At 37.9% G+C, this 18,096-nt stretch overlaps 2 protein-coding genes across 4 annotated transcripts in view; both read right to left on the bottom strand.

Annotated features, from left to right (window-relative positions):
* dync1i1a (dynein cytoplasmic 1 intermediate chain 1a) overlaps positions 1 to 4,305 on the bottom strand; it is a 186,054-nt gene extending 181,749 nt beyond the window's left edge. For both annotated transcript variants that reach the window (XM_073931923.1, XM_073931925.1), the window contains exons 1-2: positions 4,210 to 4,305; positions 3,188 to 3,295 (exon numbers count right to left, since the gene is read on the bottom strand). In XM_073931923.1, coding sequence (XP_073788024.1) covers positions 3,188 to 3,190 — 3 coding nt within the window. In that variant the 5' untranslated portion in view covers positions 3,191 to 3,295; positions 4,210 to 4,305. The remainder of the gene's footprint in view (positions 1 to 3,187; positions 3,296 to 4,209) is intronic.
* A 1,315-nt stretch (positions 4,306 to 5,620) lies between these two features.
* On the bottom strand, positions 5,621 to 17,900 carry asb4 (ankyrin repeat and SOCS box containing 4). 2 transcript variants are annotated; one of them, XR_012394563.1, is made up of 5 exons: positions 17,548 to 17,900; positions 14,024 to 14,323; positions 9,480 to 9,967; positions 7,092 to 7,208; positions 5,621 to 5,950 (listed from the first exon to the last, which is right to left on the bottom strand). XR_012394563.1 is itself a non-coding variant. In NM_001017628.1 (5 exon segments), coding segments are annotated over 5 exon segments (1,308 nt in total). In that variant the 5' UTR covers positions 17,765 to 17,879; the 3' UTR covers positions 5,624 to 5,761.
* Between the last annotated feature and the right edge of the window lie 196 nt (positions 17,901 to 18,096).

Raw genomic sequence — 18,096 nt, 5'->3', positions numbered from 1 at the left:
ACTTCATTTCAGTTTGTAATCAAGTGAGTGCCAATTTCTGTACTATTAAAACTTGAGAAAAAATGTCTGTCTTTTTTTTGATTATATATTATTTTTTTCTGAATCTGTTATTATTTTTATTTTGGATGTCTTGATGAATTCCTTTAAGAAGTATTTCTGTGATTATAAAAATATTCACTTATTTTCATACTTGTTTTCATTTTAATTTTGGAAATGCTATCATTAAAGAAGGTTTTGTTTTCTTTGGAAAGTTCCTAAGCTGTAAAAATTGGACTGGACTTAAAACAGGGGCGACAGGATGGCTCAGTGGTTAGCACTGTCGCCCCACAGCAAGAACGTCACTGGTTCGAGTCCCGGCTGGGTCAGTTGGCATTTCTGCCAATGAAAATGAATGAATGAATGAACATAAAACAATTAAGCTGTCCCAAAATAACCCTTAAGAATTGTGTTGATTTATCTTATTTTAAATAAGTAGTTTGAACAAGCAGCAAAAATAATTTTTTGAGTGCATGTACCATATCTTATGTACTCTGACAGGGCTCGAAATGAACCTTTTTGCTTGGTAGCACCGGTGCTCCTAACTTTAACAATTTAGGTGCATCAGCCAAAATTTAGTCGCACCCACCAATTATAAGCACCGTTACTACAAGTTTTATACAAACATATTTATTGTATTTAAAATCAACAGTAATCAAACAAAAAAATAAATATGCTAGAGTGAGGAAAATATGTCTCAACGAAATCCACAAATCCACAATAACACAACTGAGTGACAAAAAGAAACACGGAGCGCTCAACGGCCCTGCACGCACTGCTTGACATGAATGAATCTGTTAACAGTATTACTCTGCTGTTCTCACGGGTGCTGTCTGATATTGCACTGATGCTTTTGACATATACTGTGCCTTATTATATGAATACGTCCTGTTAATAGCAATACCTGTCTTTTTGAGTAGCAATGTTAGTTTACTTAGTGCAAGCCCGTTTGCAATGGTGTACATGGTGTTAAATTTGACATATAGCTGCCATTTGCATGGCGGACAGCAGCTGGCGATTATATTAAACAGAAGCTCTCGTGCTAGATGTGGCAAACAGTTACCTGAAAATTCCATCCCACAGACTTTTTATAGCGGACTTGAAGCCAATGGAAGTCTTTTATCCACTCTTTGAAAAGTGTAGATAGTGGATTAACATTCAGCACACTAACCTTAGATGTCATGGTTTCTAAAACAAAATCTGTCAAGTGTTATCTTCATTCTCATCTTCAGCGCTTTACAATTTTTCGCGGTAGTAGCTCTGTCATCCCTAGCCAAAAGGCATTGACTGAGTGATTGACAGCTGATATTTCAGTGCTAGAGCAGTGGTGGGCCAATAAGAAGAGCGCAAAGGCGGGGCAAGCGTTACGGACTTGGCTTTGTTTACTGCAGCAAGTTGACATGACCATTGTTTTAAACCATTCCTGAGCGCTGCATTTCAAGTGCAGACAAAGAGCTTAGAGATGCATATTGCTTGAATGTCTTCTGAATCCGTGCATGTGGTGATCATTTTGCAGTAAAAACTGGTCACACACAATTTTATGCACTCGCTCTTGCACAAATGCTCCCAAATATATTTTGAGGTCGCATAGATAAAATTTTGGCTGCATATGCGACCCAAATAAGCCAAAATATTGCTAGAATTGGTTATGTATAGGCAGTATTGGGCAAGCTACTTGACAAATGTAGTAAACTAAGCTATTAGCTACTCTACTTAAAATGAAGCTTAACTACACTAAAGCTACCCCCTGGGAAATGTAGCAAGCTAAGCTAAAAGCTACATGGCAAAAGTAGCTTAGCTACATAAAAACTATTTTTACAATTTTCATTTTTAAATCGAAGCAACTTAAATACAAGTCAATCATATCTTAGTGAACAATAAAACTGTCAATGAAACATATATATATATATATATATATATATATATATATATATATATATATATATATATATATATATAGATATATTGTAATAAGCATTATATAGTGTTATATATACTAAGTATTTTTATTTTTTGAGCACAGCATCAGAAATTAAGTTATTGCATCTTAACATGTACTTCTCGAGGTATGGTCACAAGGAATCCTGCTTCAGAAATAACTCCTCTCCCTCAGTCATCTTTCCATCAAGCAAGTTTCATCAGAGGTGGCAGTAACGCACCAAAAAGTTTGTTGTCGAACACCGTAAAACAGGAAGAAGAAATCATCCTTCTCCTTATCATATGGATTTACTTCCATCGGCTAGACACCGGCCTCACAGCTCAGTGAATGTCGGTGCCGTTACTTATTGATCCACGATCGGTAAATGTTGTGTGGATGCTACTGCGCTACTTGACTAATAAAATAGCTTTGCTACTGAAAAGCTATTTGATTTAGAAAGTAGTGACGCTACAGCCACGCTACTAAGAAATGTAGTTAAGCTAGTAGCGTCACTACTTGTAGCGACGCTACTGCCCAACACTGTGTATAGGCAATTTATTTAGCAAAAATGATTGAGGTCATGACCATGTGTTGTGCGATAGGAACATATATTGATTATTGTGACAGGCCTAATGTTGTGCTGTATTTTTTGCAAAGAAATAAAAAAATAAAAACAATTGTTCACAAAAAATTATATAAATAATTAGCTTATCATTCCTAAATAAAAATATCACATTTTCTTTTAAACGTACTAGCAGCTAATGTACTGACAGTGGCTAAACAGGTGTCAAGTTCACCAGTAAAGTTTGTTGTGTAGCTTTAGCAGGTGTCTCATAACTGCACCTTATCTAGAAGGAGAACTAGTCTGATGCTTAAGGGCAGGATATTGGCACAGACCCTGTGTTTATTTCTGGCTTGCAGCCATGGGTCTGGAACAAAATGATCTGTCTTTTCTCCTGCACGTCTCTCTCCTAACAGCACTTGATCTGCTGGCTGACAGTGAAGCTCCACCCACTCTGGAAAAACTGCTATTTTAAGATCTATAACTGCACCGCATGACCTGTCAGTCATTCACACAATCTCCCTTCTTTCTGAATCTGCTATCACTGAAACCTTATTTTACACTGACACTACTGTACACAGTGCTTGAATTACGAGAATATAATTTTAGAATCTGTTTAAAGTGCTGAATATGTCTTAATTCGATGTCATATTGAAGGTCATTGTACATACCATATACTGGGGTCAGAGGCTTGTAAGTTAGTGGCTGTTTCTCTGTTGTTTCCCCTCTTCAAAGAATGACTGGAAACAGGATGTGTGTGCTGGGAGGAAGAATCATTGCTTCCAGGTGACAAATGGAGATAAACCTCAGGTTAATGCTGAGTAGTGTGAAAAGTCTTCAAAAATACATTACCAAGTTCCGAGGCCAATGCCTTTCAAAGGTTTTCAACAAAGGTAAAAAAAAATAACAGAACCTCAAATAACCTCAATAACTAGATAAAGCTTGTAAATGTGTTAGCTTGAGAAAGCCAAGCCTTAACATTTTAAATTTAGACAGAAGAGACGGATACATAAATTTGCTATGAAAAGGATTAACCTGTTTTATGAGGTTATATTATGGTTTAACTATGGTTTTGCTACCACATTTTAACCACTGTGTTTGTAGTAAAACTGGTTTATGCAAATTGTAAAATTGTTACTACACTTTAACTTTTGAAAAGCTGTAGTTGTTTTTTTATATGGTATAGATACATTAGCAACACGATAATCTCTGACTCGAGTGGACTTATCACAATGTTAGCATGTTTTAACGTGTTGCTAACTTGTTTTCACTAACTTGTTTCTAACGTTTTAAAGGGTGTTCATGTTTCAGATATGTAGCGCAATAAAAGCTTAGCATCCTGGATTTAAATTAACACTCCAGAATTTAGCACGATGCTAACACTGTCTGACCACTTGTTTTTCTAGCATAAATAACAAAAGTGCTCTTTTTTTCATTTAGCTAGCATATTGCTAACATTTTAACACATCTGTTTTAGCACGTTCTGGCAATATTTAACACGCTGGGTGAATTTATTCCCCATAACTTGAGTTAATTTGATAAATATAAGCAATTAAACTAGTAATATCTCGTTAATCAGATTTTCATCTCGTTTTTATTTACCAAAATTCGTTCAGATATTACAGTATAACTCACTTCTAACGCCAGTATGGTTTCAAAAAGTGTTTTATTGTGAAAATTGTTAGCAAATCACCTTATCTTCAACGCTGACGATCAAGTTTGAAGAGTATGCTCGAGCCGCTGCAAGCCGTAAGTGAACGAAAACGATTCGTTCTTCAAATGATTCATTAAAAGTTGATTCGAATCATTTTACATAAAAAGAATTACATTTTAGGTTACTTCGATGTGATAAGGCCCGTTGCCAGTCCAGTGAAAGGGATAGTTCTTTTTTTCTCAAAATTTTGCAGTTATTTTCCACTTAGTTATGATACTGCTTTTTAATCACATTTTTAAGCACTATTTTAAGCTGGATTAGATTGTCAGGTGGCCATCATAACAATGATAAAATCGATTTAGAATAAATATGAAAAAAATATGTTTTTAAAATACAAATTTATTACATCATAGACAAAAATGGCAATCTGTTAAAGTTTTTAATTTAAAATGGTAGTCTGTAATTTGTTTGGCAAACAGCCTCTCTTGTAACCAAAGTAAAAATGCTTGAATAACAACAATAGCTAAAATAGTATTCAAGTTAATTGTAATATAGGCCACTTTTGGTGCTTCACACTTTTTTTGTAATTTTTGGTTTCAGAAAAAAGCTTTAAGATTTAGAATAAAAGTTACTTGTAAAATATTTTCTATATTTAACAAAAATACAGTACGTCAGTACTGAAAGATGACCTCACTTACGTCAAATTCGTATGTTTTCTTGCACAGCTAGATGCTGGACTCATGAAAATAATTGTTTGCATTAGGCAAAACTGATTAGCTGAAGTCAAAGCGACAGCCAACAGAAGATTCTGCTTGGTCTTTAAGCCTTATTCCATAACCCTCATTCTCGTTTCTTGTATTATAAAATATCTAACAGTAGTTAAACACGTTAAAAACTATATTTAAAACCCATTTGTAGCTTAATCTAAAGTCAGCTTTCAAGTAGGATATTTCCGCTTGCTCTCATTAAACCTTCAACTTAAGCACTTTGGTTTTTCATCTGACAAAAAGACTAATGACTTCCATCTCATCCTGCTCAGCTGTTATCTCTAATGTATTCTTGGTGTAATCTCTGATATGATCCTTTTACACTAAACTTGGGTTTCTATTGTTCATTTTCCCATCAAAAAAAAAAAAAGATCTACAGTGTTTAAGACAAGCTTAACACATGGGTTTCATTAGAGAACAGGACAGATCTTCTGTGAAAAGTCTTTTTTGCATAAACCAAAGTGTTAGAATCAAAAGTGTGAATACCTCACATATTATTTGAACCTATATAAAATGCAATATTCTTATGGTAAATATGAATAATAAGTATACGATTAGGCCTATGGTTCCCTGGTAAACAATCAAAGATTTTTTGTTTAAATACAAGAAAATCAAGCAAGCACTAATTGATACTAATATAAATACATACTGAGCAAGCAAGCTCTGTAAATCAGTGGACAAAATGATGTAAATGAAACATTTATTATTGTCAACATTGGATTGATGTGGAATGTACAACAAGCAAACATAGCGATTCACCAAACTGTATGAAGAGTTTATGTAAATGATGCAGCAATGGTTTGTTTATAATGTAGTATACGATGTCAGTATATGATTCCTACAGGCTCCAGAAGTAAATATTTCTTCACTGATGTAGGAAGAAAGAGTTGCTGGACACCCAGTTCACAGCGTTTCAACATTGCGGCCCGAATAGCACATCTGGACAGATGCTGGAGAGTCCGTGGATTGTTGGTGCAGACGGCAAACAAAGAGTCATAGAAATTTCTGTGCCTCTATATCAAGAAACAAAACAAAGTTGAAATTACATCATAAATCAAGAAGCATTTCTGAAACAAGATATACGTAATGTTTACGACCAATTATTTTAAGCAGAGACGTTATATGAGCAATATCACACGAGTAGCAGTTCGATCTGACTGTATATCGGCACTGGTGGAAGGCGTGCTTTGACAGGAGGCCGCAGGCTGCAGGCCGAGAGCCTCAGTGTCCCACCAGTGACAATATACAGCCATATCGCACTGCTACGAGTGTGATATTGCGTTTATACAACAGTCCTACTGCATGATCGTGTGTATAAAAAAGACAATCAAACACAGAGCATCTCGAAACCCTTTTGCAAGACGAACTACTTTCTTCCGCCATTCCGTCGCATCTGCAGCTGACGTCAAAACAGCAGAAATGAATGCCAGTTCACTAACGTCACTTTAAAACTAGAATCTGAATGATTCTCTAGTGTAATGTCTAAAGCGAAATGTCTACCAGTTTTTCTCTGATGCAATCGGGAGATCCCAATATTATTAAAGTATAAATACAGCACTACATCATACAAAAGAGAGAGATCGACTTAGGAAGTCATTTACCTGTTTAATAATGATTTGATCAGCTGTAGTTTAAAATTATGCCGTTTTTCTCTTAGGGCTTTATATGCGGTTTCTGTCGCCATCTTGTGGATGAACATCATCAACCGTCTTTGCTCAAAGACAGGCTAATGGCCTCCGACGCTCTGTCCTTCCGAAACTATAAATATTTAAAATAGGCACTATCCTTATAAATAAACTGCATAGTTGCGATCTAAACAACGACATTCTCGCCTAAAAAAGCCTCAAGAGTACATTATGTTGTCCAACAGCATTAATATTTGTCAAACTGTAAAGTGTCCTCTCCTCTGCTTGTTGCTGTATGTGGGCGGAGTAACACACAAGGGTGAAGAGGCTGTTCAAGTGCTGTTACTGGCAGGATATTGCATGGCTATCAGCCAATCAGATTCAAAAACCAGACAGAACTGTTGTATAAACATTTTTATACATCTAATTTTTAAAAAATACATATTTTAAAATATTAAACTTTTATCATCTTTATTGCATCATTTTGATTATAACAGTAATAATAATAATAATACAATAATATTCTGACCTCATATACAGCTTCAGGTATTGCAGCCCTCCATTTTTTGGTGTATTTGATGTGCTCATAGGAGTTTACCATGACCTCCACTGCTCTGGGGTATTCATGACACGCCTGCAAAACCTACTTAAAAGACAAGCAAGAAGAACAACATTAATATTTAAAGACACATTTAAATTGCAGGGGGCTGGTTATAGAAACCAAAACAAAGATTGAAGCGGAACTCTTAAAGGAGAATAATTGACTTTAGCATTGTTTTTTAGATAAACAACTATGTTCGCTTAGCATGTTTTGTAAATATCCAGCCTGATCTTACAAGAAAACATAAGTATTTTACGTTTTGTCAGTTTAGAGGCTAATTTATATGAATTTGTACGAGTTCAGTCGTGCGAAAATTGTCGTACGATTTGAAAAAGGAGGCATGGCAACCAACCCAACCCCTAAACCCAACCGTCGTTGGGTGATGAGCAAATCGTACTAAATTGTACAAATTAGATCGTACAAATTCATATGAATTAGCCACTAAATCAAAGTTACCAATTGCTGTGAGATTGCGCTGAAATATCTGCAAACATATTATGGTAATCATATGATTTAGATGAGTCAAAAACATTTAAACTTTAACTCTTCTGTACTATTCAAATTGTCTACCCTTTCATTATGTTTGTGGCTGTTTTTGCCCCATTGACTTCCATTATAACCACATTTTTGATTGCAAAGCCATGACACCAATCATGTATTCTTGATTGTTGGTGGTTTTCCCCATTGGGAGAAGGAAAAATTTGTACTGTCCATCATCAGTTGGCATCATTAACCATTTAGAAAGTCCTGTGCAAAAACATGTCTGGCTTTTATATGGAGTTATATGAGGTAAAACAGCACATTATGATGTGTTTGCATGAACACAATTACTATGTTTACTCTGTTCTTTGAGACGAGCTGATTTATTTAATTTTCTCAAACATATCAAGGTAAGTGTGCAAAGGTCTCTCTTAAACACTCACACATGCAGAAACAGACTATTCTCCATATAAAAGGATGAAATAAGGATTGTTGTGCACTTTAACTGATGATCAACAGTTCACTCTAAAAATGTTGAGTTATTTATTTAACCCAATGGTTGAGTTTAACATATTTGGTGCTTTGTTGTGTTATTTTTAACCTTTATTTTGTTATTTATTAATAACTCAACCAGTTGGGTTAAATATTTGGTGCTTTGTTGGGTTATTTTTAACCTTTATTTTGTTATTTATTTAATAACTCAACCAGTTGGGTTAAAAATTTGGTGCTTTGTTGGGTTATTTTTAACCTTTATTTTGTTATTTATTTAATAACTCAACCAGTTGAGTTAAATATTTGGTGCTTTGCTGGGTTATATTTAACCTTTATTAGGTTATTTATTAATAACTCAACCAGTTGGGTTAAATATTTGGTGCTTTTTATGGGTTATTTTGAACCTTTATTAGGTTATTTATTTAATAACTCAACCAGTTGGGTTAAAATTTGAATTTGAACAGTCAACTGATTTAATTGACACAGAACAGCTGTATATGTGTATGTAATGTTGTTTTTGAGTTATAAAGTTTATTTAAGCTTTAACACAATAATATTGTAGTTATCTTTTTTATTAATTTACCTCTCAGTGTCATGTTTTTTTATTCATCTCACTATCCAAGACCATCTTTTAAAAGCGTTTGGATGTGGTTAAAATGTGTTGTACATTGTGGACACTGAGTGAAGTCTGCTGCAGCTGCTGGACACTCTTTTTAGCACACAGAGCTCCAAATTCTGCTCCACCAACACAGGATTTTCTGCTTGCACAGTTTATAACTGTCTGCACTTTTATCTGTTTCTTCATTGTTTGTGATTCTTGATTTATTTTAACACAAGTAATAGTAGCAATAGTAATACCAGAATGGAAAAAGATAACATTTAATTAAAATAACCCATGCATTGGGTTAAATTATATACAAAATCATTGGATTAAAGTAACCCATAGTGCTAAAATAACCTATAGTTGGGTTATATGTTGGGGTATTTTTAACCCAACTATTTTAACAGAGTGAAAATCCCAAATTTTACCTCTTCCAAGAATCCATGATTATATGTTGTCATGGCTTTGCAATCAAACAATGTCATTATAATTGAAGTCACTGGGGCAAAAACAGCCCCGAACATCATGAAAGAGTAGTCAATTTGCCCAGTGTGTATTAAGTTTTTGAATTTTTTTTTCAAAATGTCCCAAAATATCTGTAAAAATAAGATCTGTCACCAAAACAGCATTCCATTTGCTAAAACTCAAGAAAGTTGTGGCCAAATCAAGCCTCAAAATTACCACAGAGTGAATGAACACATCTCCAACAGTACACAAGGGTTAAAGCTGGGCGAGTGTTGTACCTTGTGAAACTGCGGCGGATACACTCGTGCTGCTCCATAGTTCAGAAGCAGCTGATAGCAGCGTTCAGGAACAGCCCACGGCCTGATCTGCGTCACCTTCAGCACATACTGTATCGCCGCGCAGCCGTTGACATCCATATCATTAGCTTGCGCTCCGGCCTCCAGCAACATCTGAACCAGCACATGGTCACAGTTCCAGCAGGCTTTGTGCAGCGCCGTCTTCTTGTCTTCCTCTTGCATATGCAGGTTAGCATTGTGGTCCAGCAGGATCCGGCAGACAAGATGGTGGTCTGAGCTGTAGGTCCGCTCACGAATGTCCATGGCCCAGAAAACAGCAGTGATCAGAGGCGTCTCTCTGTAGCAGTTGACTGCATTAATAGCGGCTCCATGTGCGATATAAAAAGCCACCAGCTCTGGGAGCCCGTAGCGGGCCGCCGTGTGCAGAGGGGTGTCCTCGTGCTCCTCACTGGGCATGTTAAGTTTGGCACCTGCAGTAAGATTGCCCGGAGGAAACTCAAATGTAACACAAGTAAAGGGTAATTAATGATGACATCCTTTTCATTTTTGAGTGAACGATCCCGTTTTACTTTCTAATGTACAGTGTTTCACTTCCTGCCCTGCTGAAAAATCCAGCTTAAACCAGCCTAGGATGGTTGGCTGGTTTTAGCTGGTCGACCAGCCTGGTTTTAGAAGGGTTTTGGCCACTTCCAGGCTGGTTTCCAGTCATTTCCAGCCTGGTCTTAGCTGATCAGGCTGGAAAATGACCAGTTAAAACCATCTAAAACCAGCTTGACCATCCTGGTTTAAGCTGGACATAGCTGGTTTTGGCTTGGCTCCCAGCCTGGCTAGGCTGGTCAAGCTGGTTTTAGCTGGTCATCTCCCAGCTTGTCCAGCTAAAGCCAGGCTGGAAATGGCTTGAAACCAGCCTGGAAATGGCCAAAACCCCTCTAAAACCAGGCTGGTCGACCAGCTAAAACCAGCCAACCATCCTAGGCTGGTTTAAGCTGGATTTTTCAGCTGGGTGTAAACAGCACTTTAATATGAGACTGTCACGGTTGTGTAGAGGAAAGGGGCGAGGACTCAAATGCAAAGAAAATGGGTATTTATTAATAGTAAAAATAAAATAACAGGCAAAACAAACTTCCCCGAGGGGAAAGACATTAACAAAACACACAAACAAACTTCACTGGGCAGGTTGGTAGGGATGAGGGCTGGACAGACAGGACAAGGCTACAAACGGCGACATATGATGATGAAATGGCACAGGACAGCAGACATGAGGAGATTATGTGCAGAACTAAATTAACACACAAACAGATGAACATAATTAACTAATAATGGGTTAACAAAGAGGGTGGGACTAGACTATAGACGGGAGAGCACATGACACACAGAGACAGCACAAGCCATGCGCTCACATGAAACAAGACTAGAACACACAGCCAGTGAGATAACTCATTAACCTCGTATTCATGACAACACAAGCACGCGGTGCATGTAAACACGCACCATGTGCTAAACACAACACCAAGGGTCCGTTCTTCGTACCTCGCTTAAATGATCTAAGATGATTTGACAGATCCTGGATCTTTTAATCTTGATAACTGATCTCTCGCTGGTTCTTCAAACAAGTTCGCGAATCAGATAAGAATGTCTGGATAAACTGAGCTGAGATCGCTGCGTGTGTTGTGAAGAACAGATCCCTCGATCCTCGAAATCATGATCAGCAATGCAACGATTGGCTGACGGCACAGCAGCGTAATGACATCATCTGATTAATATTCAATTATTTATGTGAGCAAAATTACATTAAATTAGCAGTAAACGGTTTGTTAAATATGACACGCAATAACCTTCCACATTTGTTGTGAGCTGCAGGCTTTCCACTTTCATGTGTCAAGAGTATTCATCATGTATTTCAATGCAAATCAATGTATTTAGTTCTACATTTAGAAAAGATTTTCTTTATTATAGTAGGCGTTTTTTAATCGGTGTAAAGAATAACTGGCTGTTTACAAAAGCATTTTCATATTGGTAAAGGCGTCAGCAACTTTTGTGAAGCATCAAATCACTGGCATATTAACTATCAAAACATGTTTATGACTGCATAAATATATTATTGCTTAAAAAAAAAGTCACATATTGTGCCTTTCTATTATACACAATTTGTACTAAAGTGATCTAAAAAGTTCATATCAATAATGCCTAGTTCAGACGGCGTGATTTTAGCCCCGATTTTGGCTCGCCGACAGGTTTTGAGAAATCGCCGACAAATGCCTGAAATCACAGGCAAATCGCTGCTTGTGCACGTGAGTGATAATCACACAGTATGAACGATCAAAGACGCGATCTGAGAGAATCGCAGATGAGTCGCCGATGCCTGTGAGATATTTGGCATGCTAAATATCTGGAGCTGTCGGCGATTCAAATCATGCCGTGTGAATTGAGTTTTGACTGAAAATAACATCAGCGATCGCCTACAGCCAATGAGAGAGCAGCTTTCACTTGTGTGTGTGTGTACCTGCTGCAGGCCAGCGGGAGGCTGGGGGAGAAGTTAAAAGCGCTCTTTTTCGGTTTATTTGGACCCACGAAATAGAGAAAAAACTAGTGGAGGTTTGACAGGACTCAGGAGTAACTGTGTCTGTTTGACGTTTCATACAGAAAGAAATTTGTTTATTATCAACGTTGAGGAGAAATGGCTAATTCCCTTTAAACCCAGGTGAGCAAACATGTACATGTTCTACCCCATTAAAGGCTTCTTTCTCATTATGTAGTTAATAACAAAAGATATACTACATGTTTTTGGCTGTGAGACGTAGTTTGGACGAAGTTGTCGGCGATTCTCCCTATAGTAAAGTCATGCAATGTGAATGTCCATGTCACCGAACCATCTTGCAGTGTAAACAAAGCAGCGACGAAACGCTAGCCCAGATAGTCATGCAGTGTGAAAACATCTGTGACACGACTAGTTTGAAAATCATGCAGTCTGAACTCGGCATAAGTTTTCTCTTTGCACCACCAGGTGGCAGTCTTTGTACTTTCGAGGGTGCAGATTGCATACGTTTTATTAATATGTATAACTTTATTTATTTTATCAATGACTTTAACTTTATATATATAGTTAAAAATATGTACCATTTTCCCAAGTGTATATAACTACTACTGTAAAAAAATATCAGAATTCAGAACATACTTTCTGTATTATCTTTGCTTGAACTGAGCCGATCTAATCCTGTTTATATGAATTGAACCTGCTCCCGATCAGGTTTGACCTAGCAGAACTGTTGCTATGACAACAACTCTCGGATAAGCTTTGAAGAACGAAACGATCCTGGATCATGTCAAATCGTCAATATCCAAATCCAGCTAACTGAGTAATCCACGTACGAAGAACGGACCCCAACAGAAGACGCAAGACACAAGTACACGATGAATGAAAACACTCACCGTGCACTCACACAAGCAGCGTGCATGTTTCATCCCAGCGCCGACTGAAACCGAAACCTACTGGACTGAGATGCTGGGAATGAAACACCACGCTGCAGACAGACGAACGTGAACACCTGGACGGGAGCGCGCACTTGCAAACACGCAAAGACCTCACGCACCCGCATCAAGCGGGGACACGCACGGTCCTCGCGCATTCACAAATGGCGCTCATACAGAGACACAGGCTGTTTCTCAATTCCAAGAACGCAGAGAACGAACTTGTGTTCTTCTGGAGAGCGGTCTTGCCAGGTGTCCTCAGAAGAACGAACTCAGGAGACCGCGAGGGCAGAGAATGCGTCCTTTGAGAAATGGGATGCTGCGTTCTTCCTGATGGTCACGTGACCTTCACGTGTTTTAAATGGAAATTATTTAAACATTTCAGCACTCATACAACGATTTATTGTTTTACCCCTTTTCAAAATATATATTTTGCATAAAACATTATAAATCTATGTTGCACAATATGAATAAAACAGATGTTAATACGAATTTCAGCAAACAAACACCCTTAATGTGTTTATTCCTTTATTAAGATGTTCATGTTAATGTTTACTTTCACCGTTTCATTTAGGGAAACTCCTGAGGTAAATAAGTGATATCTCTGAACTTTAATAATAAATCTAAATAAAATGCAGCGCTTCCCACCTCCAGTCGCAATGACTTCTGGGACTTCCAGAGCGAGTTCGGTGCTCAAGTCTGCATCAGTGCGTCCTCGATATCAAGAACACATCCGGGAAGTTTCACGCGTCCTCCGTACTTGCGGTCTTGAGTATTGGAACTGAACTTGGGCAGCTGATGATGACGTTGCACGAGAACACGAGGACGCAAGACCGCTGAAGAACGCATATTGAGAAACAGCCACAGACAATGACAAAACAGGTGCTCGACCCAAGAAAACTCAAGCCGAGCACAACAGGACAGGACTAGACAGAGCTAGTGTCACTATGCCACCAAAACAAGAATTTACACGACCAGAGTGGCAGAACCCTGACAGAGACATTCAACTGACTGTAAAGCTGATACTATTCAGATAACAGCTTAGCAAATGTACAGACCTTTGAGCACGAGTAGTTTGGCGCAGTCCAGTGACTCTGGTGTGATGCAGTAGTGTAATGGCGTGTGTCCGCTCAGAGACATGCTGTTGATCCGTGCGCCCCACTCCAGCAGGAGACCCACACAGTCAGCGCTGGCCACCGTACAGGCCACATGTAGAGGCGTCTTCCCATTGGGCTTTCTGTTGACCGCTGCACCGTTCTGCAGGAGAACCACAGCACTCTCCAATGCGCTGTACATCATACACACGTGAAGACCCATCGCCCAGGACGTCTCCAGTTTATAACTCGGCAGCCAGTAGCCTTAAGAAAAAAGCAGTTTTCAAAGACAGTGATGGAAAGAGTACTGAAAAATCATACGCAAGTATAAGTATCATTATGTTTCCAAAGATGTAGAGCGAGTAGTAAACGTTTCTGATGTAAATATCACTCAAAACTACTCAAGAATCGTGAGCAGTGAGGAGGTCTTGTCATGGATCAGTTGTAAGAGCAATGAATAATAACTTGACTTCTAGTTGATCATTTGCAAAAGTGTCTGAAGGTTGATTTTTCTGATGAATCATCTGTTGAACTGCATCTCAATCATCACACATACTGCAGAAGACCTACTGGAACCCACATGGACCCACGATTCTCACAGCAATCAGTCAAGTTTTGTGAAGGAGAAATCATGGTTTGGGGTTATATTCAGTATGGGGGGGGGGGGGGGGGTGGGTGCGAGAGATCTGCAGAGTGGATGGCAGCATCAACAGCCTGAGGTATCAAGACATTTGTGCTGTCCATTACATTACAAACCACAGGAGAGAGCAGATTCTTCAGATGTCCACATCAAAGTTCCTGAAAGCAAAGAGGGTCAAGGTGCTCCAGGATTGGCCAGCCAAGTCACCAGACATGAACATTATTGAGCATGTCTGAAGTAAGATGAAGGAGGAGACATTAAAGATGAATCAAAATGAATCTGGGAGTCCTGCAATAACGCTTTCTTTGGCATTCCAGATGACTTTATTAATAAGTGATTTGAGTCACTGCAGAGATGTATGGATGCAGTCCTCCAAGCTCATGGGAGTCATACACTATATTAACTCTTTTTCCACTGCACCATGACTTTATATTTTATACAGTACATTATTTCTGTTAAGTGACAAGACTTTTGTCTGAGCAAAGTCTGACCTTACTGTCCTAATGAAATCATTCAAAATCAAGGCATGGTCATATTTTATTTTGGTAAAATAAGCGTAATCTAGAGGCCTTTGCCTTTCATATGAGCCACTTCTGATCCCAAATGATCAACTAGAAGTCTAGTTATTATTTGTTGTTCCTTAAATTTGGATAGGCGACAAGACTTTTGTCAGGTAGTGTAATCCACTGTACAGGTTTGTGCATTTGTTTGTAAACGTAACATTCTTAGTGCATTTAGTTATCGTTAAAGGCCACCATACAGTAAACATCAGTGACATGCAGTCTAGGCAGTCTCTTGGTATCGATTCTGTGTCTTGAGGTTGTTCTGTATGATGCAATTTGATTGGACGGGAATTACAGAACTGATTATTCTACTTTAGCCAATCACCACTGACAAGAAGAAGAAAAAGTAAAGTAGTGACTGCAGGTTGAAGGAAAACAGTAGAGTAAAAGTACTGATACAGCGCTAAAGATGTATTCAAGTGTAAAAGTACAGATTAAAACTACTTAGTGAAGTAGTAAAAATATATTTAGAAAACCAACTCAGTTACTGTAGTTTAAGTATTTGTAATTTCTCACTTCACACCACTGATTGTAAATTTAGTGTACATATACTGTAAGCGATGTAAATGTTAAGCTTTACCTGGTCCCGGAGTTGTTATTGGTTACTAAACCATATATTAATATTGGATTGACCTACACTGTAAAAAAAAATGATAGGTGCCATACAATGGATTTGTGTTGGGACATTAATTTATTCATTCATTCATCTTCTTGTCGGCTTAGTCCCTTTATTAATCTGGGGTTGCCACAGCGGAATGAACCGCCAGCTTATCCAGCACATTTTTACGCAGCGGATCCCCTTTCAGCCACAACCCATCTCTGGGAAACACTCACTCATACAATGTGGACAATTTAACCTAGCCAGTTCACCTGTACTGCATGTCTTTGGACAGTGGGGGAAACCGGAGCACCCAGAGGAAACCCACGCAAACGCAGGGAGAACATGCAAACTCCACATAGAAACACCAACTGAGCCGAGGCTCAAACCAGCGACCGAGCAACTTTCTTGCTGTAAGGCAACAGCACTACCTACTGCGCCACTGCGTCGCCCACTGTGTTGGGAAAACATGAATGAATTAGGTTTGACAAATTTAAGTAGATTAAACATAAAACAAATAAGTTGTCCCAACAAAACTCAAAAGTTGTGTGGTTTCAGCTCATTTTAAATAAGTAGTTTGAACAAAAAACATACTTTGATAGTAAAAAGAATCAACAACAGGAAGAAATGCTGCAAAAATATCTGAAATAAACAAGTTTCAGAAACTAAACATAACATATCAATGACATAACAAATCTCCAAAAATTCTAATATTTTAGTAAAGCGGACATTCTAACAACAACATAAAATCAAAATAATAAGAAATGCAGTAATAGTTTAACATTTCTACTTCTTTTTATTTACTTTATTTTATACAATTTTGAAGCTCGCTGAAAGGCCCTGCTTCAGTTCATTAATGTTAATTTATCTGATAAAATATTTCCTAATAAAATAAAAAAATATCCTTAAAAAGCAGCTTCTTATTGGTTGCAGGAGGTATTCTGGGGTGGGCATTCTCATTCTAAAGCACATTTGATTAGACAAAAATCTGTAGCACATGATGAGTCATCAAAATGTTTCATTCGTTTTTCTGGAAGACAAAATTTGACTAAAAGTGAACCATGTAGATCCCCTCACAAATAGTTCAGGCTGGTTCTTGTGCCTAAAAATTAAATGTACAAATATTCTCAAATGATTTAACATTATAAAATCGCATGTAAATATATGTACATAAGGCAAAAGCTATATAGATGTCTTTAAAGTAAAATGAAAATCTATTGGTCAAGCTAATTAAGGGTGACTGATCAGATGCATTTATGTTAATTTTTTGAACTGGCTATTTTTAGTTGACTATAAATCACATATTTTATCTTAAATGGGCATAAAGAACAAAAAATATTTTAAAAGTCAAAAATGGCTTTCAATGTGTAACCTTATATCATTTTCCCTCTGGTTTTTGTCTTTTTTTTGTCATATTTTATGTATTTAATTTATTTATTTTTCTTTAAAATTGTATATTTATAATGTAAAACCATATCTGTATTTTTTCTAATGTTCTAAGTTGCTGCAATCTTGTATTGTTGTTAACTGTTTTTTAAATCAATAAACAAGCTCACTTTTCGTGCCTACTGTTTCTGTTATTGGCGGTCTAGCGCCACCGTGTGACTGTATACCAAACTGCAGTCATACAGCTATGATGGTTCTCTCTATAAAAAAAACACACTGTTGAGTTGTTTTCAGAAATTACCTTGCTTATACGAGGCAAGGACCATATCGCGGTCCTCCACGTCTAACACAGTGTCTATATCAATGCTGGTGGTGCGCAGGATTCTTGCAACCTCCGCCGCGTCGTTACGCAAGAGCGCGTCTAGAAAGCGCGCCTTCAGCAGACCGGCAGCTTCGCGCCGCGACTGATCCCGTTTCTCCTCCTCGTCTAAACCGAGAACAGCTCGAAGCCCGCTCATATCTCACAAAGGCGGCAGTGCACTGGGTAATCCACGAGAAAACACTTTAAGTTATTCCCGAAGTTTGTGAATTGCAGTGGTCTGGAGCGTGGCTGTGAAACTCAATCGTGGAGTCACTCACTTCAGTCCGACTATTAATAGACTGTGAGGGGGAAAGAGGTCAAAGCAAACCCGGCAAAAGCTTAGGCCTTGTCCAGTTATATGGGTCGCACTAATGGTACCCTATACTAATTGAACCGATAAGTTAGGCCTACTAATTAATCTTAAAAGAGCGGACAATTATATAATGATTTGGAAGGATGTGGAAAAGGAGTAATGATGCTGAAACATAC

The sequence above is a fragment of the Danio rerio genome, chromosome 19 (genome assembly GCF_049306965.1).
Source record: "Danio rerio strain Tuebingen ecotype United States chromosome 19, GRCz12tu, whole genome shotgun sequence".
Lineage (NCBI taxonomy): Eukaryota > Metazoa > Chordata > Actinopteri > Cypriniformes > Danionidae > Danio > Danio rerio.
This window is presented reverse-complemented; position numbering and strand designations above follow the sequence as displayed.